Source organism: Delphinus delphis, chromosome 13 (genome assembly GCF_949987515.2).
Source record: "Delphinus delphis chromosome 13, mDelDel1.2, whole genome shotgun sequence".
NCBI classification, from domain to species: domain Eukaryota; kingdom Metazoa; phylum Chordata; class Mammalia; order Artiodactyla; family Delphinidae; genus Delphinus; species Delphinus delphis.
Window position 1 is genome coordinate 16,527,967 of NC_082695.1, and position 24,727 is coordinate 16,552,693.

Sequence of the window (24,727 nt, forward strand, 5' to 3'; positions counted from 1 at the left end):
AGGCTTTACGAGAGGACGCACTACGGGGGCCGAGAAGGAGAGAAATGTGGACGCGGGCAGTGTGGCTGGGCCTTCGAGCGTCGGCGGGCGGGCGCCGGGGCTTCCCCTCCAAGGCCGATCCTCAGGTAGAGGCCGGGGCGTCTAGGCGGGTGCCGAAGCGGGGCGGGAGGCGGAGCAGGCCCCACCGGTGACCCAAGCCCTCCGCCTCATCCTCCCCCAGGGAAGCCGCCGGGTCACGGCCGAGCTGATCGAGCACCTGGAGCGGCTAGCGCTTGTGGACTTCGGCAGCCAAGAGGCCGTGGCACGGCTGGAGAAAGCCATCGCCTTCGCCGACCGGCTTCGCGCCGTGGACACGGACGGGGTGGAGCCCATGGAGTCAGTTCTGGAGGACAGGTAAGCTTGCGACTACGGCCCTCCAAGCCTTGCCTGCGGCGCCTTCGCTCCCAGTTAAGATGAAGATTAGTGTCTCATTTCACAGAAGCGAGATGCGAGAACTTGCCCACGGTCACCCCGCGGGTGCTTTCACTCTTTCCCTTGTTCATTATGGATCCTGTCCCTCCCTTGTAGAATCCTCGATGGCTCCCAGTGTAACTAGGAACAAAATTCGAACTGCTAAGCTTCACTTTCGAGGCCCAACTTCCTAGAGTCACTCCCTACCGCACCGAAGTACTGCTTTTATCATTCCAACCACATTGGCTTCTTTACCGTTTCTCCAACACGCCAGATTCGTTGCTCCTCTAGGATCTTTGCATTAACTCCTTATCCTGTCTGGTTTTCTTTTTTTGGCCGTGCGGCATGCGGGATCGTAGTTCCCGGACCAGGGATCGAACCCGCGATCCCTTCAGTGGAAGCGCGGAGTCTTAACCACTGGACCACCAGGGAAGTCCCAGGGTTTTCTTCTAATATTTTTCTTGATAATCTTATTTTTGTTGATTTGTAATGTTTCTTGTTAATAGAATGTGAGCTCATGTCTGATTTCCTTGCTGCTGAATTCCTGTCTCAAAAATTTTAAATGTACATATTTTCTGACCTCGTGGTTCCCTATGGAAATATCTGTGAAAGTGCATCAAGATGTGTTCACAAGCGCCCAGGGTATGCAAATCTGTTTATAATACAAAACAACAGAAAAGAAACAGACCCCAGAAACATTCTAAGTGTCCTTCATGACTAAATACATCATCATAGTACACTGGAATATTTGGCAGTTAAAAATAATGAAATAACTATATGCTGATATGGAAAGGTCTCCAAGATATACTTAATAAAAAAGGCAAAAAAAAAAAAAGGCAAAGTTCATGACATCGTGTATGGTATTATCGATACTTTATATGTAATCTATTTTATATACTCTGGTGTATGCATTAAGTTTTGTTTTGTTCCCTGAAAGGGCATGCAAGAAACTATTAACGATGGTTAGTGTTAAAGAAGATGGGAGTGCAGAGGGAAGTTTTCTTGTTTGTTTGTTTTTTGGCTGTGTTGGGTCTTCGTTGCTGCGTGCCGGCTTTCTCTAGTTGTGGCAAGCGGGGGCTACTCTTTGTTGCGCTGCGTGGCTTATTGTCGTGGCTTCTCTTGTTGCGGAGCACAGGCTGTACGCGTGGGCTTCAGTAGTTGTGGCACGCGGGCTCAGTAGTTGTGGCACATGGGCTTAGTTGCTCCGTGGCATGTGAGACCTTCCTGGGCCAGAGCTCAAACCTGTGTCCCCTGCATTGGCAGGCGGATTCTTAACCACTGCGCCACCAGGGAAGCCTAGAGGGAAGTTTTAACTTTTCATTTTACACCTAGGGCCCAAAACACAAATGCCTAAGGGGGCAGAGTAATAACCCAAGTAGTGAAGTAGTGTAATGAAACAGGGAGGGGTGGGTCTTTGACAAAGCAGCTTATGAATACTAAAAGGGTGCAGCCTCTACCCACCTCTACCAATTTTTGCCAAATCTTAATACATTTTAAAAGAAAATGATCTTTTTTGAAAAGCAGACTTGTTTGCTGTTTGGGACTGCAGCTTCTTAGAGAGGATGGGTATGTAGCCTATAAAGATATGGGCAGTCTACAACTCTGTCCTAGCCTTTTTCTGATGGAATTTTTAAAAATAAACTCCTGGTACAGGTGGGAGGAAGAAAGCTGCCATTAGTCAATGCTGGTAGGGAGAGCCACACTTATCTGTAACAATAACCTTCATGTAAAGTGCTTGCTAGCCTCGTGGTCTCACTCCAGTCTTTTTTTTTTTTTTTTTTTTTTTGGGATACGCGGGCCTCTCACCGTTGTGGCCTCTCCCGTTGCGGAGCACAGGCTCCTGACACACAGGCTCAGCAGCCATGGCTCACGGGCCCAGCCGCACCGCAGCATGTGGGATCTTCCCAGACTGGGGCACGAACCCGTGTCCCCTGCATCGGCAGGCGGACTCTCAACCACTGCGCCACCAGGGAAGCCCTCACTCCAGTCTTTGATTCCTTCAAATCCTCTATTTTGTAATCTTGATGCTTAGGTCTAGGGAGGTTAACCAATTTGCCCAAAGTTACAGTGTTTCAAAACAGAAATCTGATGTCATTCTCCTACCCAAGCCCTTCAGGTGGCTTCCTAGTGCTCTTTAGGATAAAAAGGAAAGCTTCACCATAGCCTGTGGGGCATCATTTAACCAAGCTTCTGCCCACTTCTTCAAGACATCGCTTTCCCAGAGCTCTCCATTCTTTCCCCTTGTTAGAATTCTGGGCTCTTGCCTTTACCCCCATCTCAGCCCATGCATTCCTTTTTTTTTTTTTTTTTTTTGGCCTCACTGTGCGGCATGCAGGATCTTAGTTTCCTGACTAGGGATCAAACCCGTATTCCCTGCAGTGGAAGCATGGGATCTTAACCACTGGACTGCCAGGGAAGTCCCCACATTTTTTTTTTTTTTTTTTTTTTTTTGCCTACTTAATTTCCTTTCTTCAGATTTCAACTGCCACTTCCTCAAGGAAGTTTTCATTCTTCTGTATTGAGTCAGGTTCTCTTTCAGGACCTGTGGCTCTCATGGTATTCAAAAGAGCTGTGAATTTTACATGTATTTATACATGTATTTAATTGATATTTGATTCTCTGCCCCTCTCCTACTGCTCGTCCACCTCACAGGAAGCATGTCTGTTATTGCTCATCTTCATCTAGCACTGAGCAGACACTCAGTAAATGTTTGTTGAATGTTCTTTATTATCTATGGGAAAGGTGGGAATAGAGTGCAAAGAGCAGTCAGAATTTCCCAAGGCATCTAGAGGGTAACTATAAAGAAATGCAACTATTATTCAGGGAAGAGTCTGTGGAAAAGATGAAGAGGGATTTGGTTCTGGTAACTGGAATAGTGACTTAGTATTCAGTGATTTGCAATCTTGCCATAAATTAGGAAACCAGTTTGGGGTAATGATTCTATTTTAGATGTGACATTTGTAGGATTTTCATGTTTTGAATGTACTGCCTTCACTGACATTTGAAATGGAACCCAGTTAAGTGAAGACAAGTGTTAAATGGTTTTAGGTGATAGCCACACTAGCTGTAAAGGTCCTTACTGGCTAACAGAAATCTCTTGGCCCATTAATAACCTATCATTTGTTTTGAGCTGAAAAGCATTAGCATGCTTATGTACCAGGCACTAAGATTTTATATGCGTTATATCTCAGTAATCACATATAATCCCGAAAGGCAAATACTAGTATCTCTTTCATAGATGAAGAAACCAAGCCTCAGAAAGGTTATGTAACCTGCGCCAAAGTTTCACAGGTATTACGAGGAGAATCCAGGACTTGGAACTCAGAGCTTCTCTCAAATACTGCTCTAGATATGCCCTCTAAAGTCAGCCCCAGGAATTCCCTGGCAGTCCAGTGGTTAGGACTCGGTGCTTTCACTGCTGGGGCCCGGGTTCAATCCCTGGTCGGGGAACTAAGATCCCACCAGCCTCGTGGCGCAGCCAAAAATATCAATCAATCAATCAATAATAAAGTCAGCCCCTAGAAACTTTATCCTTTTTCATCTCAGATCCAGAGACTGACTCAGGTGACATCTCTGACTGCAGCCAAATAACTTCAATGCTTAGGACGTCCCTCAGAGCCTTATTTGCCAAATCGATTAGCTCTCGTTTCAGTCCGCATGAAACTAGAAATAAATTAAAAGGCTTGTAGATGGAAGTAGAGTGGTGCCCAGAGAAACAACTCCTGGCAGCCTGATAGCAGGGAAGAGGCAGAAAGAAACTAATACAACAGCAGAACTGTTCCATTGGTCAGCCCAAGGGCCAACAGAGGCACTTCTTCTGCCACGCTGCCATAGTGCTTTCCATGAAATTAAATGCATTTCCCTCAATTACTGGTTTAAGTGCCTTGTCTGTGAGCTTTAGAGGGCAGGGTTTCTAATTCACAGTCAAAAGTTTTCTCAACCGGGGTCTTTCATCTGATTGAGGACACAGAAAGATCAATGGACTCTTTTTTCAAGTCTCCCAAGGATGGTACATAACTAACAAGTAGCCCAGATGCATAGAAGTTGTCCTACGTATCTGGACTAAATGCTCTTATAATAGAACCCTGACTGAGAAAGATGAGGTGAGGTAGACATTCAGTCAGTTATAATTGATAGGCAATTAAAGAGCTCATCTGGTCTTGTTTGGTGTTTTATGCATGATTCCAAGGTCAAGAAAAGTTAAGCGACTTGCCAAGTGAGGGGTCTGCTTGGTGTGCCACCCTCAGAGACCCTGTGTTCAGTAGCCTGTGTTTAAGAAAATAGGGAGGTGTGGATTTATTCTACAAACAACTCCATCTTAAATAGTAATTAGGTGGAAATGTGTGATATTTAAAGAGGTGAATTTTGTCTTTCTGGAAATGTCACTTAATAGGAAACCCAATTACCAAATGAGTGAACAAATCAATTGCTACCTACTGTTGGGAAGCAGTAGCTTTTAACCACCTCTTGGCAGTAGTATAGTCTTTTTTGTCAAAATCTCCAAACGCCCAGGAACAATTAGCAGCCTCCAGTCCCTATGGACTGGGAGGGTTGTGAGTGATTATAGCAGGTTAAGTGCATAGGTATTCTCTGAATGAGTAGTGGCGACTGAGGTGTACCCGGGGTGTACAAACTCTTTTTGAAAAAAGAGCAGGTGCTATTCAGCGCCCACCTTCTGTTGCCCTAAGAATGTAAGCCCAGCATTACCAGACCTTCTTTTTAAACATCATTTCATTTAATTGTCCCAGCAATTCTCTGAAGCATTTTACAAACAAGGAAACTGATACATGGAAAGGATAAGTAACTTGCATACAGGCCATGTGCAGCTCTGGGGTTTGAATTCTGCAGTGATTCAGGAGCCCAGTCTCTTAGCCATTTTGTTATATTGCCCAACAGAAATATAAACCCCAGAAAGTCCAATGGTCACCTTTGCAGATTACTTTTATTTTTGTTCTCCAAGTTTCCTTGAATGAGTATGAGTGCATAATCCTTGTATGGTAAAAAAAAAAAAAAAAAAAAATCTAGTGCGACCTTCACTTTTTTTGGCAAGAAGCTTAAGGTCTTAGAAAGATCATACTTGTTCAAGGTGACGCATTAAGACGGTTCCAGTCCTGGAATAGAGTCCAGCTTTCCACTCTTTGCACCATGAATAAGTGTTTATCGTGTCTTGCCCAGGGCTGGGTGCCCCAAAGAAATAGAAGAACCAATCCTTTCCTAAAAGAATCTTACCATTACAACTTGGCCTTCTATGCAGCCTTTACCCAGATGTTCATGTCACACCCTTGCGCCATTGTCCCATTAGGTTTAGCCTGCAGTCTATGTCTGGCTCAGAGCAGAAAGAGCTTGGCTGCTACCCTCTTAGTGATTGAGCAGACTGCTTATTTTTCAGCCCAGGTATCTGGAAGCCAACTCAAACCTCTTGTCATGCACTTTTAAACCTTAAAACAGTAGTGAAGCCCCACAGATGTGTTCAACTCCTGTTTGGTTTCACTAGTTTGCCATCTGGATAGTTTAATGAAACCACTAAGCCCCGAAAACAGTGTGAGATTCTTGAGCTATGTTCGTGGTACATCTTGCAAGGGCAGGTACTTCTACATCCACAAAGGTGGTTGCGATGAAAAAAGCACTCATCTTAGGGGTACCAGAACCGGGCTCGGATCCCAGTCCTGTCACTTAGCAGCTTAGGTTATTTATAACCAATCTTGAGCAAGTTTCTGCACCTTGCTTATTTCCCATCACTCCCCCCAATCCAGCTGTTTCTTTTTTTTTAAGTGTATACATATATTTTTAAAAATTATTATTTATTTTTGGCTGTGTTGGGTCTTCGTTTCTGTGCGAGGGCTTTCTCTATTGCGGCAAGCGGGGGCCACTCTTCATCACGGTGCACGGGCCTCTCACTATCGCGGCCTCTCTTGTTGCAGAGCACAGGCTCCAGACGCACAGGCTCAGTAGTTGTGGCTCACGGGCCTAGTTGCTCCGCGGCATGTGGGATCTTCCCAGACCGGGGCTCGAACCTGTGTCCCCTGCATTGGCAGGCAGATTCCCAACCACTGCGCCAGCAGGGAAGCCCTAAAGTGTATACATATTTTTAAAATATTTATTTATTTGGCTATGCCAGGTCTTACATGGGATCTTCATTGCTGTGTGCAGGATCTTTAGTTGTGGCATGGGGGCTCTTCTTTTTTTTTAATTAACTTATTTATTTTTTCTGCGTTGGTCTTTGTTGCTGCGCGTGGGCTTTCTCTAGTTGCACTGAGGAGCTACTCTTCATTGTGGTGCGTGAGCTTCTCATTGCAGTGGCTTGTCTTGTTGCGGAGCACAGGCTCAGTATTATGGCACACAGCTTAGTTGCTGTGCGGCATGTGGGATCTTCCCCGACCAGGGCTCGAACCCGTGTCCCCTGCATTGGGGGGCGGATTCTTAACCACTGTGCCACCAGGGAAGCCCGGCATGTAGGCTCTAAGTTGTGGCATGTGGGAGCTAGTTCCCTGACCAGGGATTGAACCTGGGCCCCCTGCATTGGCAGCGCAGAGCCTTAACCACTGGACCGGCGGGGAAGTCCTAACCCAGCTGTTCCTTGATCATGGTTAAGGAGTGACATCACCTGTTCTGAGGACCTGTCTCTCACCCAGGCTGGGTTAGGTCCCCCTATCTAGTCCCTTGGCGAGCATTGCTTACCTCTGTTAGATTTAATATATTATACTGTAATTGCCTTCTTACCTATCTCCGCCAAAAGCAACTTACCCATAGTAATCATAAAAAATATTAAACATATCAATCCTGAGGAATAATTACCACTTACCTCACAGGATTCTTGGGAGAATCTATAAATGGTAGGCTGTTATTTGGTCTGCTGTTGAGTACAACTCCTCCATCTTTGAGCAGTGACTATAACTCAAGAATATGCTGCTCCCTTGTTCTCCCGTACTTGACCCTCTCCACCCATGCCCTAGAAGCCATGTTCTGAGAAGGTAACCTTAAACTTCTGGTTTTGTAGATGTCTGTACTTGAGATCCGACAATGTGGTAGAAGGCAACTGTGCTGAAGAACTACTACAAAACTCCCATCGCGTTGTGGAGGAGTATTTTGTGGCTCCCCCAGGTATGTGTTGCCCAAAAATGGCTTAACAGACTGTCCCACACTAAACTAAGAATGCAGTAAGAACTGTGAGGCCCAGATTTGCTATGTGAAAGCACTTTGACAAGTATAAAGTGGCAAAAGGGTGAAGGAAGTCAAAAGGTAAAAACTTCCAGTTATAAGTTAAATAAGTCCTAGGGATATAATGTACAGCATGGTGACTCTAGGATGTTAACTAATCATATCATGGTAATCATTTTGCAATATACACATGTATCAAATCATTGTGTTACACACCTTAAACTTATACAATGTATGTCAATTATCTCAATAAAACTGGAAATTAAAAAAACACATGGAGATTACTCCTTTCTGCTTGTGGACGCCGCCGAGTAAGCATCGTTGACGTCTCCCCCACCACCCTCCACTGCTGTCACGTCTAAGTCAGAGTCACCCAAAGAGCCCGAACAGCTGCGGAAGCTCTTCATCGGAGGTTTGAGCTTTGAAACAACCGATGAGAGTCTGAGGAGCCATTTTGAGCAGTGGGGAACGCTCACAGATTGTGTGGTAATGACGGATCCAAACTCCACACGCTCCAGAGGCTTCAGGTTTGTCACATATGCCACTGTGGAGGAGGTGGATGTGGCCATGAATGCAAGGCCACACAAGGTGGATGGAACCAAAGAGGGCTGTCTCAAGAGAAGATCAAGACCTGGTGCCCACTTAACTGTGAAAAAGATTTTTGTTGGTGGCATTAAAGAAGACACTGAAGAACATCATCTAAGAGATTATTTTGAACAGTATGGGAAAATTGAAGTGATTGAAATCATGACTGATTGAGGCAGTGGCAAAAGAGAAGCTTTGCTTTCATAACCTTTGATGATCATGACTCTGTAGACAAGATTGCCATTCAGAAATACCACACTGTGAATGGCCAAAACTGTGAAGTAAGGAAAGCCCTATCTAAGCAAGAGATGGCTAGTGCCTCATTCAGCCAAAGAGGTCGAAGTGGTTCTGGAAACTTTGGTGGTGGTCATGGAGGTGGTTTTGGTGGGAATGACAACTTTGGTCGTGGAGGAAACTTCAGTGGTCAAGGTGGCTTTGGTGGCAGCCACGGTGGTGGTGGATATGGTGGCAGTGGGGATGGCTATGATGGATTTGGCAATGATGGAAGCAATTTTGGAGGTGGTGGAAGCTACAATGATTTTGGCAGTTATAACAATCAATCTTCAAATTTTGGACCCATGAAAGGAGGAAACTTTGGAGGCAGAAGTTCTGGCCCCTGTGGTGGTGGAGGCCAATACTTTGCCAAACCCCAAAACCAAGGTGGCTATGGCGGTTCCAGCAGCAGCAGTAGCTATGGCAGTGGCAGAAGGTTTTGATTACTGCCAGGAAACAAAGCTTAGCAGGAGAGGAGAGCCAGAGAAGTGACAGGGAAGCTACAGGTTACAACAGATTTGTGAGCTCAGCCAAGCACAGTGGTGGCAGGGCCTAGCTGCTACAAAGAAGACATGTTTTAGACAATACTCACATGTATGGGCAAAAAAACTCGAGGACTGTATTTGTGACTAATTGTATAACAGGTTATTTTAGTTTCTGTTCTGTGGAAAGTGTAAAGCATTCCAACAAAGGGTTTTAATGTAGTTTTTTTTTTTTTTGCACCCATGCTGTTGATTGCTAAATGTAATAGTCTGATCATGATGCTGAATAAATGTGTTTTTTTAAATGTGCTGTATAAAGTTAGTCTACCCTGAAGCCATTTTGGTAAACTACCCCAACAGTGTGAAGTTAGTATTCCTTCAGGGTGATGCCAGGTTCCATTCAAAATTTATTTACAACCTGCTTTGGTGGAGAAGCTACTGTCTTCTGAAACCTTGGTGTAGTTGAACTGACAGTTACTGTGTTGTGACCTGGAGTTCACCATGAAAAGGGTCACCCAAGCCAAGTCATGGAGTTTTTTTATTATTAATATATGATTGTTGGCACATCCTATGCAATATATCTAAATTGGATTATGGTACCAGATATAGATGGGAGTGAAGCTTGTGTATCATCCATTATCATGTGTAATAAACAATTTAATACCCTCTTGAAAAAAAAATAATACATGTATTAATAACAACAAAAAACAAAGTATATACAGGTGGTGACACTAAGGTGGCAGTAGATTCCAGGGTCACATTCACCTCTAGGGGCCAGGTGTTAACAGGAATGAGCAAAACAAAAACAGGACCGAGGCAGGGAGAGATGTGTAGAGTGGCAAATCTGGAGCTCAAGCTATGCCTAAAGGGGCAGCTGGCATGCGCTGCTTCTCATTCAGTGCCAGGCAGGAATGGGAGCCCATTTTCCCAGAGAACCTGGACATCTGGCATTTTGTGTGCTATTTCCCAAATTTTAAGTGTTAATTCAAGATTTAAAAAAATACCATGAAAATAAAACATACCTGCTGCAAGCCAGGTGCATCCTGTGATCAATCTGCAACCCCTAGTGTGGAGATTTGCATCTTTAAACCTCACTGTAACTATTTTAAAACTCTGGGCCAATAATAAAACCCAGAACCTTGGGTAGCTGAACTGCAGATAGGTGAGCTCTCAGAGCTGCTGCACCCCTCTGGACATTGGGGAATGGGACTAGCCTAAGCACTCCAGGTAGATGGCTTTCCAAGTGCCAGCTTCAAGTTCAGAAGATGTCCCTCAGTGGAGAACCATCGTGAGCAGCCTCCAGAGACAAACATCAGTCCTCTGGCTCAGGGAATACCTCTTTGATCAAGACCAACCAATTAAAGAAAAGCTCTGGTTGAAGCAAGGATGGGAAGGAAAGCTAAAAAAATTTTGAGCTCGGACTTCCCTGGTGGTGCAGTGGTTGAGAGTCCGCCCGCCGATGCAGAGGACACGGGTTCATGCCCCGGTCCGGGAAGATCCCACATGCCGCGGAGCGGCTGGGCCCGTGAGCCATGGTCGCTGAGCCTGCGCGTCCGGAGCCTGTGCTCCGCAGCGGGAGAGGCCGCAACAGTGAGAGGCCCGCGTACCGCAAAAAAAAATTTTGAGCTCATGCCTCTGATTAACTGAACCACCTCAGTTAACTGTGGAGAGAAATAAGATTTTATAATCTCTCAATCTCAGTGTCTGATAGTTGTTGCTGTTTCAGCAGACACATCCATTGATCACATGTGCTGTTTCTCAAATAGAACCTTGTGTCAGACTTTGCTTCTTGGGAAAAACTGAGTTCACAGTCATAGTCTCTCCGTCCTCTCCCATATGCATATAAATGTCCAATTAACCTGTCTCTGTTACTTACTGAAAAGTGTGCATTGATTACGCTTCACTTATAACTGGTTCTTTCAGATCATCATTAGAAACACAGTGTAATAGCTACACTTATTTCCACTGCTTATTTTTCATAACAAACCAGTTAGCTCAGTGTAGAGCCAGTTGGAAAGCAGGCTCAACTGTAACATTCCTTTTTGTTATTGTTTTCAAACAGGTAATATCTCTTGGCCAAAGCTGGATGAAAAAGAGCCCTTCTCACACTGCTGAGTAGCTATTCTGGGAAGGGGTGCCCTCTAAAAACGTGGAAGTGCAATGACTATTTTGTTACGAACACTAATGTTCCCACTTCCTTCAGTCACCTGAAAAAAGTGATGGTTAAGTATCTCTTAGTAACTAACTCTTTTGAAGACAGAACTGGGAAAGATCTAGCCAAAATAAGGCAAATAGTCCCTGATGCCAACGGAAGTAGAAGGTATTGCCAGTTTCCAAGGAAATGGATCAAGTGTACTCACAGGCTGTTTTGTATGGAAGATTTTATCCCCTCCCCAAAAGACTGTCTACCAAACTGCATTTAAGTGAATTTTTCTATTATGTAACTGTTAGACATTGCATCTGATCACTATGTGACAACCTGAGTTGTCCTTTTCAGTTGCTGCTTCCATTGACTTGAGCAGCCTTTTATCTTTACTGAACACACTTAAATTTGTTCTTGGGTACCCACTTTGCTCCAAGCAGAGGGCTGACTTCCTGCTAAGGTTAGGAGGCAGCTTTGGGAGGTGATGGATATGTTTATGGCCTTCATGGTTGTGATTTCATGTGTGTATACTTAACCCCAAACTCACTGAGTTGTATATATTAAATGTACAGCTTTTTACAGGTCAACTGTATTTCAATAAAGTGGTCTAAAAAAAAAACTAGTCCTGGGCCTGTGACAAGGTAGGCCCCCTGCCCCATGATTACTGAACTGAACAGAATCCCAAGACAGTGGGGTTTTTTGTTTGGGGGTTTGTTTTGTTTTTTAAAGCTCAGATACCAGGGACAAATGAGACAAATTTAGGAGTGAAAGTGATAGAACCAAAACTTTTTTGGTTTTTTTTTTTTCCCTAACCAACTGCCGAAGTTGGTTTTGGCTAAGAATTTCCCAATGATCTTTATGCTGGTGCCCACTTTTAAAAGTCTGTTTTTAGCCTTCCCATTCCCTTCCCCTATCTGCAATGCGCCCTCTTTTCTTTAAAGCAGCTTAATTTACACAGTTGGCCTTGAATTATAAGAGAACCCTGAACCTGCCCTTGGGATTGAAGTTCTCAGACCACCATCAGAGCAACATCTTTATCCCCAAATAAAGTAATCCACTCCTGCTCCTTACCAGCTGGGTACAAGCTGCCACTACAACTCAATGATTTTTTTTTTTTACTATATCAGTGTGCCTGTTTGGTGAAATCTATGAACGTAATTAAGGACAATCACACATGTCAATTACTAAACGTTTAAAATATATTTCTAAACAGAATGGGCCGACTTAAGTCACAGTAACAGCTGATCTCCGTAGAAGAGCAACCCACAAAGATACAGCACTGTTTTTTTTCCCATCATCAGGGGTGAAAAATATACAACTTGTTTCTGAACCAAAACCATAATTTCCGCAGTTAAAAATGTTTCACTGCTAATATGGCCCTGGTAGAAATTATGTAGTTTTATTTCCTTAAAAAAAAAAAAATTAAAAAAATGTCCTAAGACACTAAATCATCAATCTGGAATGTAGATTCTGAGCACAAAGCAGCTCAGTTCACCTAAAAAATAAAGAAAAAATTCCCATCACCTGTCTCAGTAGGGTCTGAAAGGAGAGAAGTAGTGTGGGGAACCCCTGCTTTGGTATGGAGAGTCACGGCCCCTTGACCCAGACCGAGACCGTGAGTAGCCATAGCTGGTGCTTCTCTCTGGATAAACGCGTATGTAGGAAGTTTCACCCTGAAATTCAAACAAAAGGTAAAGGAAAAAATAAGACCCAGAAGAATAAAGCACACCAACACCTAACATGGCTGCCTAACAATAATAGTTAAGTATTGAGCATTTACTGTTTGCTTGGCACAATGCTATCTCATTAAACCCTCGCAATAGTGCAGGAGGTAGGTATTCTTGTCCAAGGTGACACAAATAAATGGCAACTCGATTACGTGGTAAATAACTCAGCTACTAGCTACTACTGTTAACATATCTGAATTCCTGCCACTAACCCCCAGAATCTGACCTGGGCTAGATGCTTAGTTATCTTCATAATTTAGCTTCCTGGCAACTTTTTTTTTTTTTTTTTTTTTTTTTTGCAGTACGCGGGCCTCTCACTGTTGTGGCCTCTCCCGTTGCGGAGCACAGGCTCCGGACGCGCAGGCTCGGCGGCCATGGCTCACGGGCCCAGCCGCTCCTCGGCATGTGGGATCTTCCCAGACCAGGGCACGAACCCGAGTCCCCTGCATCGGCAGGCAGACTCTCAACCACTGCACCACGAGGGAAGCCCCTAGCAAGTCTTTTAAGATAATGCTATTATTGTGACTATTTTGCATATAGAGGAACCAGGGTTCGGAGTACGTCGGCTAAGATTTTAATAAGCAGCAGAGAAGTCATGTCCAGGCAGGCCTACCTCCAGGCCCTTTGCCCTCAGCCAGCATTCTCAGATCTAAAGACCCTAAGATGAAAGAAGCCAGATGCTTTTTCCCTCAGTGAAGTCAGTAATTTGATTACCCTTACTGAGACCCTGCTTTGTAGTGTAACTGACGACCAGGTGCTGTTTTGTTTCTGCTGCAAATTCAAGTCTTAGAGGACAGTCTGAGCAAAAGCACTGTCAACCCAGGCAGCCTCCAAGCCATAAAGTTAGGGAATTATATGAATCCTTAGAAAAAGAAATGGGCCGAGAAATTCATGTCCCCAGACATCCCTAAACCCCATAGCAAGTCAGGACAGGATAACCAGAAAAAATGTCCAATTGGTGGTCTGGTATCTGGTCTCAGTGGTATCAGAGGAATAGTCACCATTTGAATCAGACTGAGATCCAAAGCAGCAGCCACCTACTTGAAAGGAAGTACATGAAGAACTAAGTCCCCAGGGTGAGGTGATGAACAACAAGAAAATGCCAAGGGCTCAGGTTTCAAAGAGGCTCCTGCATCACTTTGGGAAAGACACAGTGAAGTGACAACTCAGCCCCAGTAGCAGTACCTAGAAGGGCTGAGATGATGAGGTTGGCTTGCAGAGCCCAGACTAGACCCAAAGGAGGGAGAGCCATAATAATTAGGTTCATGGAGGGACACTGCAGATTAAGCCAGTTGTGAAAGGGTGTTATCATGGAATAGCTCACCACATTATGACAGACTGCACCAGTATTCTTTCCAGGTTAAAAATACTATGACTGCAGACTTCTCTCTGTTATGACCCTGCAGGGCTTAGGCATGATGAATTCCTTGGCTTTGTCCACGTAAGATAGATCTTTAATGGTATTGTGAGGTCCTCAAATGGCAAACGCATGGCCTGTTGCTACTTCTGCTAGGTCAGCTTCAGGTGGAGTGGTCTAGGTACAAGCTCCTCAACAGAAGGTGGGGACCCACCTCATGAGAGCGGAATTTGGTGTCATCCAGTTTACGCAGGGCATATTCCATGTCTTCTTTTCTGAGATATTCAACCATCCCCATTCCATCTTTCTGCACATCTGCGTAACAGACATCCCCAGCTTCTCGCATATGATCTTTCAGGTCCTGCCAGCTGCCTGATGGAGGAAGTCCTAGGCACAGAGAACATAAGAAAAGAGGCCATATCCTTCATCTATGTTAAGAGCCATCAAGACCTAGGTCCCTTCTCCATCAATCACTACTTTTAAATCCTGAGGGTCCCCAAATCACAAATTTTAATAAGGGACACAAAACCAGAGAAGAACACTAAAGTATGTGTGGTAAACCACCATAAGAAGCTGGTCCTAGGATAATCTTCCAGAGACCAAGCCTTTCCGACAGACCAAGAAGTTCATCCCGTTATAGGTTTAGTACCTCTAAGAATTCAGAGCCTCTCTTTCTTTGTCCTTCATAATTAATAACAAACTCCCAAGACTTTGAGTTCTAATTTTTTCCATTATGAAATTTATCGGTACCAATTATTTCTTGCCTGACTGGGTTCCCAGGACATGGGAATTTTGAAACCATCCAATAAAATAACCAAAGTGTAGCTGAAGTAACACAACAAAAATCTAAAGTTTGTTTTCTTGTAGGTGTGAATGACTGACAAACTATACAAAGTACCTCTTAAAAGATCACCAACACTCTTCAATACAGTAGGGGAAAAGGTAAGACTCAGACGCTAAAACTAGTCGGGAGTCATACAACCCTACCTGATGTCATGAAAGGGAAATGTGCTCCTGCTCTCAAAGGCTGTGTTTACCGCTCACAGCTCAGGACTGCAGCCATTTCCTAATAGTTTTCTAAGCAGGATTTCAGAGCAGCATGGAGAGAAAAAAAGATATGTATGACATCCTGAAGGAGGGAATAGAGTTCTGGGGTTAAAAAATTACAAAGGGACACAGATAGGCAGATACTGACAGTATCACTCTCAAGCACCATGGGAGTCTGATGTGACTGTGTGACATTCACATCTAAGACAGTGCCAGGCTCAATACACTTCACTCCACCAGGGATAAACACCCCTGCAGTGTGCAAAAGGCCCCAGGTTTTTACCAGTGTGTTAATATTTCAAAAAGATGCATAAACCTCTGAGCTTAGCATTTCATCACTTGTCAACACTAGACATTTCGTTCTATACTTTGCAATACAATCACTAAGACTCCCAAGTTGTAGTTTTGGTTTCTTTTTTACATAATTCCAAAACCACCACAAAATATGGCCTATTTTAGGATCCAAGGCTAGGTAATTTGTTCAAATCTGGCTTCTGCAATGTCTTTCTAGCAAGTCCGACACCAGGGTACATTCCAAAAGAAAATGTCTTTAGAATTCCAGCTCAAGGGGTTTTGCCATCTTCCCTTTCAACACTAGAAAACTCCATTATAAGAAGAAAGTTTATGTTCTATCAAGGCTGCACTATCAGTGCAATTTCATTGGCAAGGTACCTGCCTCACTGGCAGGGCTTCAGACTGTCACTGTGCATGGGCTGTTGAAAAGAAAACCCCCACACATCCCACGCACTGAAGAATAACAGCTAACATTTCTTGGAGGCCAGACTCTGTGCTAAGTATTTTACATGCATCATCTTATTTAGTTTGAAAGGAACATACCTGAAACAAGAACTCGGAAATCAGATCTTCTTGTAGGAGGCCCATTCCTCCCACCACGGGGCCACCCACCCCGACCTCCGTAAGTCCTGGGGAACTCCACACGAAGCCGGCACTGGCCATAATCATAACCATTCCGTCCATAAATTGCATCCTCAGCATCTCTGCAAAGAAAAGTTTGGAGTTAGTGCTACTCAGGAGGGCCGACTGACTTCCCAGTGAGGAACATGAGTAACAAGAATAAAAAGAAAACCTCAAGTGAGAAAACAAACAAAAGAACAAAAACCCGGAACTTGATGCACTACTGCTTTGGTTTGAAGACCTTTCATGATATTGGAATTAAACTTTACAGCTGTCACACACAGGGTTCTCTAGGTATGAAATGATAATGAATAGATAAACAGATAAGAGAACTAATTCAGAAAAAAATAAACTGTCGACAGATGACTGATTTTGCCAATAAAAGTGTTTCTCTAACCTTGGTGAGCTGTTTCTCAAAACGCACACCACACACTAGTTCTTTAATATTCTTCCTCAAGGCCTAGTACATTCAGGTCTATAGAAAGAAAAACCCATTTAAAAAGAGGTAAGGCTCAAAAGACAAATGCAAATTAGTGTTTTGTGAGGAATATGGAATTCCTTCAAGTGTACCTTTTCAGCATGGTTTGGAGGACTAAGTTGTCAAAACCACTCTGGGTACAATTTCATCAAGAGGTAAATACCCAATAAAGTAATACTTTAAAGTCTTTCCTAGGGCTCTAGGAGAGTTAGGAACACCAAGCTGGTTCTCCAATATTGATAGGAGAGAGAATGCCCTCAGAGGGTGAGAGGACAAACAGCTGAAGACATACTAATGAAGGCAGCATTCAGTTGTCACAGGCACATAAACACTAATCAAGATTCCAGTCCCAGGATTAAGAGCAAGGAGGACCACATCCAGTTCAACCCTAGCTATATTCATAATACAGTGAGAGAGAGGCAGAACTGCCAGGGTTTAAGACTGAATAAAAACTGTCCTCAGTTCAAATCATCCTCCTGGTACTTACTAGTAGTTGTCTCTGGGTAAGTATGTGATCAAGATTTTACATGTGAATGTAATATGCCTGTCTCACAGGGTTTTTGTAAGGATTAAATAAGATACTACGTGTGCAGTGCTTTGCTTGAAACTTGGCATCTAGTGATAGCAAAAGATAGCTTTTCATTATGAAAGGAATGAGGGAAAAGACGACATACCATACAGTAAGTTTGTATTCGGCAGGGCAGTAGATTCAAATCCTACCTTCCCTAGTACCCTTCCCTTTCATCAACTCTAAATCCTGTTACCTCATCTGAAAATGTGATTAGTAGCACCTAGTTTATAGACTGTTGAAAATGCTAAATAATACATAGTATGGCACATGACACATAGCAACTTAAGAAACACGGGAACTGTTACTAATTAATAGAACAACCTTTTCCAGTTTAGGTGTGTGAAAATGCCTAGTTCCATTTTTTAAGGCAAATGGCAAGACACTAGGAATGAGCTCCGTCAGAGTCTTCAGCCATCAAAGCCTCAGGGTACATCCAGCCTCCTCATCCTCAGACGCTGCCCCTTGCCTCGTATCACCCAAGATGGGCAGGACACCCCACGAGCAGTCCTCCTAGTGAAGCCCGCAGGGCGCAGACTAGGCAAAGCGCTCCCTCTGCCAGTGCTGGAAACCAGCGAGCGGGCTCCGATTTACCCCGAGTGTAGTAACCAACACAGTGCGAACCAACAAGCGCAGTGTTGAAAGTTACCAGGCCTTTTCTGGGGCAAGGGCCGACACTCTTTGCAAAGTCACAAAGACCCCCTTCGAGCCGGTTTCGGGATCTAGAGCTTCCACATCCTCGGGGCCCTTAGCATCTAGCGGTGCCTCCCTTATTAGAGAAGGAATAGTGAAATCAGAGACCCCCATCAGACTGTTTTACAAGTTTTCCCAAATCCCTGACGCTTTTATCAGAACGAGGCCCTGGCCGTGTGGGGCGGGGCGCGCGTGGATGGAGATCCGTTCCATCAAGGAGCCCCCCTATACGCCCTCCAAAGGCATCCACACCCCGGCACTGTGCGCCCCACAAAGGCGAGTCCCAGCTGCGGGGAGGAGTGGGCAGGGAGGGCGACCCTTCCCTCCTCACCCAGTCCTCTCCGGGCCGGCTCAGGGGCCAAGCTTCCCAAGCCCTGGGCCGCTTTCTCCGAAGGGTGCCTGTCCTGACGCGAGGGAGAGAACGGGCATCTGTACCATCCCTGAGGTCGGTCTGGGTGGGCTTGGGCCCTCCCAAGACCCGGCTTTTGTGTCTCTAAGTAAAAAAAAAAATTATAGAGGAAGTGACGGAGCAAAGAGCAAAGGACTGCCCGGAGCCCCGCGGCGAGAGGAGGCCTCAGCCTCCACCCGGGGGCGCCGTGAGGGGTCTGCGGCGAGGGGGGAGGGGAAGCCCTGGAAAGGAGCGGGGAGAGGAGAGAAGGCGGGGGCCCGGGGCGTCGGGCCGGCCGGCGGGCTGGCGGGCGGCGCGGGGCCCTCACCGCGGGTCCTCGAAGCGCACGAAGGCGAAGGGCACGAGGCCGTGCCGGTTCTTTAGCTCGATGTCGCGGATGCGGCCGTACTTGTAGAAGAGGTCCTCCAAGTCTTTCTCGCGCACGTCGGTCGGAAGGTTCCCCACGTAGATGCGTCCGTCGCCCTCGCCGCCGCGCTCGTCCGCCCAGCCCGACATCCGCACCGCGCGACGCCGCGGGCCTGCCGCAGCCCACGTCCCCGCCGCAGCCTCAGCCGGGGTCCCCCCGCAGCGTCCCCGCGGGCTCGGAGGCGCTCAGCCGCACAGCATTGTGGGAACAGGAACGGAAGCGAAAGGGTCGGAGGAGGCAAAAGGAATCCTCTTAAAGGGGACGCGGCTGCGACGACTGCGCGTGCGCTTGCGCTCCCTGTAGGTGCAAAGGGGGTCGGGGGGCGACAACAGGGAGAGAGCTTGGAGTCAGGCGATTTGGAGTCAGTTCCCCAAGGCAAGTCACTCGCCAGCTGCGTAGACTTGGGCAAGTGAGTCAGGCTCCCTGGGCCTCAGTTTTCTCCCTCTGTAGCGCTGCCTACCTCACAGGTTTTTGTGAACATTTGCTGAGGTGAAACGGGTGTAGCGCTCAGGGTGGGCCCCGCGGGCCGTCACTCCGCGCGCAGGGCTCCGCAGGGAGTCGGCCAGGGCCTCAGGCTGACGCCGCAGCGGACTGAAGGAGTCCTCGACTGCCTCAGGTCTGTAGCCCTCTGGGCCACCCTGTCCCTGTTTTGCAGTTGCTTAGAACTGAGGGTGTTAGGTGGATTAAAATGGATGTAAGAGACCTGAGATGGGCTCCATCTCATTTATCGGAGACAAGGAGGGAGTAAAAGAATCATTACTGGGAATTCCCTGGCGCGCGCTTCCACTGTAGGGACACGGGTTCTATCCCTGGTCGGGGAACTAAGATCCTGCAAGCCGCGCGGCGTGGCCAAAAAAAAAAAAAAAAAAAGGATCATAACTGTAGCGACTGTCACTATAGAGTGCTTCCCGCGAACTGTGCTTTTAATCCTCACGCAGTATGGAGAGATTCCAATATTACAGGTGAGAAAACGGAGGTATCATAATTGGGTCAGAATTAGAACCCAGAGCCATGCTTCCAGCCTATGCACTGGGTCCTTCAGAAGCTCCGGAGCTCAGGTAGACTCCCACCTTGGAACGTTTCCACATTTACATTCCATTGAATGCATTTACATTCAGGGCAGAGCATTGAACCTGGGGACGTTACAAGAATGAGGTCTTGCATCTAGAGTCTTGATCTAAAAAGATTTTTCATGTTAAACATGAAACCCCTGGGGCTTCCCTGGTGGCGCAGTGGTTAAGAATCCGCCTGCCAGTGCAGGGGACATGGGTTCGAGCCCTGTTCCGGGAAGATCCCACATGCCATGGAGCAACTAAGCCCGTGCGCCTGCGCTCTAGAGCCCGCGAGCACATCTACTGAAGCCCGCGTGCACATCAACGAAGAGTAGCCCCCGCTCTCCGCAACTAGAGAAAGCCCACACGCGCAGCAATGAAGACCCAACGCAGCCAAAAATAAATAAATAAAATTAATAAATTTATTGAAAAAAAAAGAAACCTCTGTGGATTGATGGATGGGTAGATGCATGAGACAGCAAATACAGTAGAACGTTAACTAGATGGTGGGTTAACTAGTAGAACTAGTAGAATCTAGATGGTGGGTGTATTCAGTGTGTTCACTGTACCATTCTTTCAACCTTTCTGTATATTTGAAAACTTTTATAATAAAATGTTGGGGGGAGTTATGAAACAAAAACAAACTCTGTTAGTGCTAGCAATAGCAAGAGAATAAAACCAAATATTTAATTTGTAAATTTATTTATTTATTTATTGGCTGCGTTAGGTCTTCGTTGCTGCTTGCCGGCTTTCTCTAGTGGCGAGCAGGGGCAACTCTTCATTGCAGTGCGCCGGCTTCACATCGTGGTGACTTCTCTTGTTTCAGAGCGCGGGCTTCACTAGTTGTGGCACACAAGGCTCAGTATTTGTGGCTCAGGTGCTCTGGAGCGCAGTCTCAGTAGTTTTGCACGGGCTTAGTTGCTCCGCGGCATGTGGGATCTTCCCAGACCAGGGATCCAACCTGTGTCCCCTGCATTGGCAGGCAGATTCCTAAACACTGCGCCACCAGGGAAGTTCCCTGATTTCTATATTTTTATTTGTGCTTTTCTGTGTTTATGAAATTCTCTGTAATTAGCATGTACTACTTTCATAATTGGAATAAAAAATAAATTATTTCTAAAATAAAACAATCAGAACCATCTGTTGTATTCTGGATTATGTAAAACTTCTAGTTGTTCTTTCCTGGCCTTCAGAAAGCAAGCAGGAAAGAGCCCTGGCCAGAGTATATAGGAGCTTATGTATCCTAAAGGCATCCTAAAGTCCAGATGCCTCCTCATTTGGGGGGGTGCTTAGGTGTACTAACACCACCCTCTGAGTCCTGCCACTCCTACCTGATTGTTGCCTGGAATATGCAGATGGAGGCAGTTGGGTAGTCTCCTAGGGAGAGAGAGGTGGAGTCAGCTAAGTGACCTAACAGAACTCTAGGTGTAAATAGTAATGATTCAACTCGTCTGGTGCAAAGTCTTGCAGCTTGTGATCACCAAAGAAGTTCATATGTAGCCTAGAAAATGTGCCCAGATCTGGGGATGTGACAAGTACAGCCTTTCTGGATTAGGAGGAAGGCAGCTAAATTGCTAGGAGGCATCATCCAGGGAACCCCAAAGGTGGATTTTGTTTCTGTGAGCCCAGGTACTAACCTTTGCAAGTTAGAACCCAGATGAAGCCCAAATTAGGACGTAATGCTAAAGAGGCCCATGCACTCCATTCTCTACTAAGGCCACAGATGCTAAGGAGGGTCACCCTTTTGAGCTTTTGCCCATCTGGTTATTCAACATCATCAAGTGCATGCTATAATTTAGGCCCTGGTTGCATGCAGTAATACCATTCTGTCCTCAAGGTGTTATATTCAAGTTGTTATTCAAACAGTCAATTTAGAGCACAGTTGTGATAAGGGTAAACTGCTGTGAGGCCACCTAATGCAGTTTTAGAGATTATAAGGGAGGCTTCCAGGAGGAGATATTTAGGTTGAGCCCTGAGGGACCAGTAGGAGTTAACCGTAGGGAAGGAGAAGGCTTTTCAGACAAAAAGGACAGCATGAGCAATTGCTCAGATCATGAGATTATGGTAGACCAGTATCCTCCCTACAATATGGCTGGGGCAAAGAGTTCAAGTAGGAAAATGGAGGGCAAAGGAGCTGGGGCCGGGGCCGCCAAGGCCTAGTAGACTGTATTATGGAGTTTGGACTCTACTGAGGGCAGTGAGTAGCCATTGAAGGGTTTTAAGGAGTTATGTTGGGATGAGACCTTCTCAGAAGGAAGTGGCAGCTGACTGGACGGGAGATAACGAGTAGGGGAGGAGACTGAGAGCTAATTTGAATGGAGGGTAGCTGCAGGATAGTAGGGAAAGGAAAGGGAGTCAGGGAGAGATGTGGCAGCAGCTGCCATTATAGGGAAACTTGGGGAAAGAGGAGAGATAATTAAAGGGTCAGTGTAGGAAGTATTGCTGTGTAATCGCAGTGTAAGCCCCCTCCTGTGACTTCATTAAAAAATCTGCATTATCGGGCTTCCCTGGTGGCGCAGTAGTTGAGAGTCCGCCTGCCGATGCAGGAGACGCGGGTTCATGCCCCGGTCTGGGAAGATCCCGCATGCCGCGGAGCGGCTGGGCCCGTAAGCCATGGCCGCTGAGCCTGCGTGTCCGGAGCCTGTGCTCCGCAACGGGAGAGGCCACAGCAGTGAGAGGCCCGCGTACCGAAAAAAAAAAAAAAAAAAAAAAAAAATCTGCATTATACATTAATGATTTTAGAGTTGGATTCATATTGTTCCGGGAAGATATGACAGTGTGCTCAGATTAGCCCAGAGGTGAGTATAGGTAAGAACAGGGATAGCCTTGGGTGGCCTATTGACTAGCAGGTTACATGGGGATGTAACATGGGATTGGGTCCAGGGAGACACCAATGGGGAGACCACTGCCGTCATCCAAGCAAGAGATGCCAGTGGTCTGATGTAAGGTGGTAGAGATAGATGCTAAGGAGATGAGATATTCCAAGGACAAAAATCATAGGACTTGGAGATAGATTGGTCGTGGGAGCTGAGGAAGGAGGAGGAGTCCAGGTTGACTGCCAGGTTTCTGGCTTGGGGTACTGGCTAGGCAGTGGTATCATTCTGAGACAGGGAATAAAGCAGAAGGAACTGATCTGCAAGAGGATGAACAACGATGAGTTCAGATACGTGTGAAGGAGGTAAGAAGGAAGGATAAGAAGTGTGATGACTCTAGGCTCTATGTGCCCTCTCCGAGAACAGAATTCTAGGTGCATGACCAGGTGATGGTGGATGGACATTGGAGTCCTCTGATACATGGGATAGGCCTGCCCTTCCCACAGGGTGGGGCTTTCACTTAAGCTCTATGGGAGCTCAATAAAGTTCATCATTCCTAATATGATGATAAGAATGGCACCAGTGGGATTGTCTTCACATTGAAAAGAAACCTTTGGCCTTGGCAGACTGTGAAGAGTTAATGCATTTCCCACAGCAAGCCGTTTACTCCCTACTAGGGAGTAGGGCAGTGCCCAGTAAAAAATAATAATAAAGCAACACTGGGGATAAAACATTCTACAAACCTGCCCATCTGGTTTCCTCCCTTTCCCTATGACATCAGTCCCCTCTGGCATCCAAGCAAAATGTTTTCTTCTCTGCCAGCCTCAGTCATGAGCTTCTCCCAGACCTTGGCCCTTGGGAGCAGTGGGCAGAAGAGGAAGTGATGGGGGAGTAAACCATCGGTGGGAAAATGAGTCATCTCAGAGAAACTGGTCCAGGCTGGCAGAGAAGGCTTGGGCTGGGTCGCTGTGGAATGTGTTTCTGGCCACTGTACCCTAGGAGCTTTCTGTCATTCTTTGCCACTTTATTTGTGCTATAGAGTAAAATGAAACATTCTGGAGAGCTACATAATTAAGAACTGAGCTGTGCAGGAGAGGAAGGGGACAAGCAGCAGCAGAACTAGGAGATCTGGAGAGAGTATGGAAGGGGGTGCAGAGAGCTTTAGGGAAGCAAGTGCCATGTGTAGGTGGATGAGAAGAGGAGAAAGATGGGAAAGATAATTCAAGAAGAGTTGCAGTACATTGTGACTATTTGGTGTTTTCTTAAGAGACTGCAGAAAATCGGTAACATTTTCAATTATTTTGGGGTAATGAACTGATGTTTCTTTGGGTTTTTTGTTTTTTTTTTTTGCAGTACGTGGGCCTCTCACTGCTGTGGCCTCTCCCGTTGCGGAGCACAGGCTCCGGACGTGCAGGCTCAGCGGCCATGACTCACGGGCCCAGCCGCTCTGCGGCATGTGGAATCTTCCCGGACCAGGGCACAAACCTGCGTCCCCTGCATCGGCAGGCGGACTCTCAACCACTGCGCCACCAGGGAAGCCCTGATGTTTCTTTGAATGTGGCCAGACAAGTAGGAACACGAGGGTCTGGTTTCATATGAGGTACATCTAAAGCAGTAAGCGTGCTGAATCTGTAGCAGCCTCATTGCTTCATTTTTGCCAACTTGCTGTATTCTGAGATGGAGGCCTCAAATAGCTTGTCAATGTCAGGGCTGCTTTTTCTCGGATCCATGGGCTGCAGGGGTCAGTGAAGCACTGCCTCCCCTTCCAACCCCCCCACGACCCCGCCCAGTTGTGAAAGTTGTAAAGTTGGATGCAAAATATTGCACGTGAGCAGGATAGTCTTGATTCTGGAAGAATATTCACGCAGTGCTATCCAATAGAATTTGCATGATGATAGAAACGTTCTCTATCTGAGTGCAATATGGTAACCCCATGTGGCTACATGTAGCTCTTAAGCACTTGAAACGTGGCTGCTACAGCTGAGAAACCGAACTTTTAATTGTATTTAACTTTAATTAATTTTGATTTTAATAGCCAAATGTGGCTAGTGGCTACCATACAGGACAGTGCAGTTCATCATTTTCAAAGGTCTGTAAAACTATACCCCCCCAAAAAAACTACCCCCCAGAAAAGTTAAGAACCAGTAGGGCCAATCCCTTTATAGCCCTGT

At 46.0% G+C, this 24,727-nt stretch overlaps 2 protein-coding genes and 1 pseudogene across 2 annotated transcripts; 2 read left to right on the forward strand and 1 right to left on the reverse strand.

Moving 5' to 3' along the window:
- The first annotated feature begins 19 nt into the window (after positions 1-19).
- Positions 20-12,150, forward strand: GATC (glutamyl-tRNA amidotransferase subunit C). The gene is made up of 4 exons (XM_060028186.1): positions 20-125; positions 221-393; positions 7,448-7,551; positions 11,011-12,150. The coding sequence occupies exons 1-4, from the start codon at positions 45-47 to the stop codon at positions 11,061-11,063; spliced, it is 411 nt and encodes a 136-aa protein (XP_059884169.1). The 5' UTR covers positions 20-44; the 3' UTR covers positions 11,064-12,150.
- LOC132435932 (heterogeneous nuclear ribonucleoprotein A1-like) lies at positions 7,742-10,911 on the forward strand (annotated as a pseudogene).
- A 122-nt stretch (positions 12,151-12,272) lies between the features above and the next one.
- SRSF9 (serine and arginine rich splicing factor 9) lies at positions 12,273-18,895 on the reverse strand. Its single transcript, XM_060028185.1, has 4 exons — positions 18,593-18,895; positions 16,060-16,220; positions 14,390-14,562; positions 12,273-12,764 (listed from the first exon to the last, which is right to left on the reverse strand). Exons 1-4 carry the CDS (start codon positions 18,778-18,780, stop codon positions 12,621-12,623), a joined length of 666 nt encoding a protein of 221 aa, XP_059884168.1. The 5' UTR covers positions 18,781-18,895; the 3' UTR covers positions 12,273-12,620.
- Positions 18,896-24,727: the final 5,832 nt, after the last annotated feature.